Source organism: Ruditapes philippinarum, unplaced genomic scaffold, assembly GCF_026571515.1.
Source record: "Ruditapes philippinarum isolate M1 unplaced genomic scaffold, ASM2657151v2 ctg9210_1_1_1_1, whole genome shotgun sequence".
Classification (NCBI taxonomy): domain Eukaryota; kingdom Metazoa; phylum Mollusca; class Bivalvia; order Venerida; family Veneridae; genus Ruditapes; species Ruditapes philippinarum.
In genome coordinates, this window is record NW_026853486.1 from 29643 (window position 1) to 33011 (window position 3369).

Consider the following 3369-nt stretch of genomic DNA (forward strand, 5'->3'; position numbering starts at 1 on the left):
AGTAAATATCTTACCAATGCTAAATTGCACTTACTTTTCCATGTAAGTTTTGTAAAAAAAAAATATTGTAAAAAGACATTTTACAATAAAATTAATCTTCTGAATGTTAAGACACTGAAAAATTCAATGTTATTTCATCATTAATTTTTGTCACCGAGGCCCGACTATCCATATAGTCTGACAACGCTACACATGTATATATACATATTGCCCTGCCCTTGTTCAATGCTGAAATTATATCTCCACTTTTTCGGCCGGTGCTGTTGAAACCTTGAGCCTATAGGTCAAGGTCAAGTTCAGTGAAGACATGCTGTTTTTCGAGCTCCGTATAAAATATTAAAATTTTATTGTTTACAAGAGGAATTAGTAGATATGAAGTGTTTTAAAACGTGTATAAACTGGAATACTAATGTCTGCGCAGAAAAATCCGCCTAAATTCAAAGGCAGAAACTAAGAAAAAGAAGAAAATAATAGGCAGGCGACTTCGCCATTGGAAAATAGTGACGCGCCATTATTCACGCTTGGGTGGAGATAGCCATGTGACTGATATATAAAAAACAAAACAAAAAAAAACCTGATTACACTTCAGATATCGTGCAAACAAATAGAAGACAGTGTAATTATTTATACTCAGATATGGCTTTCCTAGACAATATGGGCAACCAGGTGGTTTTATACAACAATTGCAAGGTTCGCCCACGCAACAGACTTTTGGTCCTAGTTTTGGGTTTCCGTCGGCGGCCCCATCATGGGCAGTGGAATTAATGGACGAGGTTAAACAGATTAAACTCCAGTTGGAATCCATAAAAAACATTGAAAAACAGGTAACTTCTATTAATCAAAAATTGTCAGAAGTTGAAAAAAAGATGAAATCCATGGATTCCCGACTAGAGGAAAACGAGAAATCGTGTGATTTTATGTCGTCAGAATTGGATAAGTCGAAATTAGATGTGAAAAAAACAAAAGAAGATTTGAAAAAAATGCATAAATCTGTTCAAGGTTTAGAAAAAAACTCTGATAAGTTATTTGATAAAACGGAGAAATTAGACGAACAGTTAGTGGACTTAGAATCGCGATCAATGCGTAACAATTTATTATTCTACGGAATACCAGAGGAGGGCACCGATGAAAACTGTAAGCAGCTAGCAAAAGACTTCTGCAAAAATATATTGAAAATCTCATCCGCAAATGAATTTGTGTTCGACAACGCACATAGAATTGGGGAGAAAAAAGGTTCGAAACCCAGACCCGTGGTGGTCAGATTTCATTACTTAGAGGAACGTGAAGCTGTCCGGAAATCGTCCTTTGAACGGGATATCGCCGACGCTATGAAATCAGCAAAAAGGGGCGTCGGGGCCCAACTACCTAGAAGTGTCAGGGAGGCACGAAAGCCACTGTATCCAGTCATGAAACGCGCCAGGGATGAACACAAAAACGTAAAATTCATTGGGAAAAAACTTTTCATTGAGGGAGAAGAGTACATACCAGACATTCCTATGGAATAGGGAAGTCGAGAAGAGTCTTCTTTGAATATCTTGTGTTGGAACATAAACGGTTTAAGAAGGAAATTATGTGATTCGGACATTTTAGAGTTCATTCAAATATATGATCTGGTGTTTTTAAATGAAACGTGGTTATCAAAAAATGAAAATATTAACTTGGAAATAAATAATTATAGTTGTGAACATTTATTTGGAAATAAATCAGTGAATACAAAAAAAAGGACGCTATAGTGGAGGTATTAGTTTTTATTATAAGACTTATCTTAAACAATATATTAAGATTGTTGATAAAAATCAATATGGAATATTATGGATTAAGGTATCAGAACAGTTATTTCCCTTTAATGAAGATGTATATCTCTGTCATGTATATATACCACCTGTTTATTCTAAAGTATTGCCTTCTGTAGATTTTGATATTTTTGATCAATTAGAGTTAGATATTATTAAGTATAACAATTTAGGAAAAATATATGTTACTGGAGACTTAAATAGTCGAACGTCCGATTATTTAGACTATTTTTCCTTTGATAGATATATTGATAATGATTTGTCTATGGTAAATACATGTGACATACCACCGCGTGTAAACAAAGATCACGTTCTCGATTTCAACGGTAGGCGATTATTAGATATATGTCAAATTACAGGACTACTTCTTGCAAATGGTCGTTTGTTTAATGATTATGGAAAAGGCGAATATACCTTTTGTTCAAAAAATGGTCAAAGTACTGTTGATTATTTATTACTTAATTTCAATGACTTCGATACTTTGTTGAATTTTGAGATTTTAGAACAAAATGAACATTCCGATCATAATCCGCTTTTGTTTAGCCTGTATAGGAAATCACATGATTGTAGGCAGAAGCCCACTGCGCAAGAATACGATGATAGTTACACGAAAATAGTCTGGGACGACAGTAAACTGGACGAGTTTCGCGCACGGCTCATTAATATTCATGACGACTTAAATCGGTTAGCCAATCAGGCGTCGAGCGAGTCAGTCCAGCGTGTAGTTGACGAGTTTACCGATATAATGTATAGAACTACTTTCGATATCTTTGGAAGGGTCGTTGTAAACAAAACGCCAAACCATAATTATAAAGAAAATAAAAAATGGTTTGATCAAAGTTGTTATAATTCAAAAAGGGAATTTAAAACAGCGCGAAATTTATTCAATAGAAGTAGAGATAATGAATCTCGGTGCAATTTCGTGCGTTGTAGGACACGATATAATAAAATTAAGAGAAGGGCTAAATATAATTTCAGGGTAAGGGAAGGTAAAAAAATTAACGATTTAGCAAAAAAGGAACCTAGAAAATTCTGGAAAAAGATAAAAAAGAGTGTAAAGAAAATATCTCTACAGGCGGACACATTAACTACAGACAATCTGTATGATCATTTCAAGACTCTGTTTGGTGAAAGTCATTTAAATAATAACGATCAACAAGATTTCTCGCAAAATATATTATGTCATGATTTGGACAAGGACTTTTCCGAAAGTGAAATTCGGTCAGCTGTTTTCTCTCAAAATAATAATAAAACCCCGGGAATTGATAACTTGCCCGGTGAGGTTTTTAAGGCGTCATATGAATATATTTCACCGTTTTTACTTGCACTTTACAACAGAATTTATAGTAGTGGTGAGTACCCTACATCTTGGGGTGATGGAATAATAACACCCATTTTTAAAAAAGGTGATGCTAACGATGCATCAAATTATCGTGCTATAAATTTGATAAATATTGTAGCTAAAATCTATTCACAGTTATTACTTAATCGTATAAAAGACTGGAGCAAAAAGTATGATAAATTAGTACCAAATCAATTTGGGTTTCAAAAACAGAAATCTATAACTGATTGTATG

At 34.0% G+C, this 3369-nt stretch overlaps 1 protein-coding gene across 1 annotated transcript; it reads left to right on the forward strand.

The window, feature by feature from the left end:
• The first annotated feature begins 764 nt into the window (after nucleotides 1–764).
• On the forward strand, nucleotides 765–1505 carry LOC132737016 (uncharacterized). Its single transcript, XM_060724246.1, has one exon. It carries the CDS (start codon nucleotides 765–767, stop codon nucleotides 1503–1505), a length of 741 nt encoding a protein of 246 aa, XP_060580229.1.
• The last annotated feature ends 1864 nt before the right edge of the window (nucleotides 1506–3369 follow it).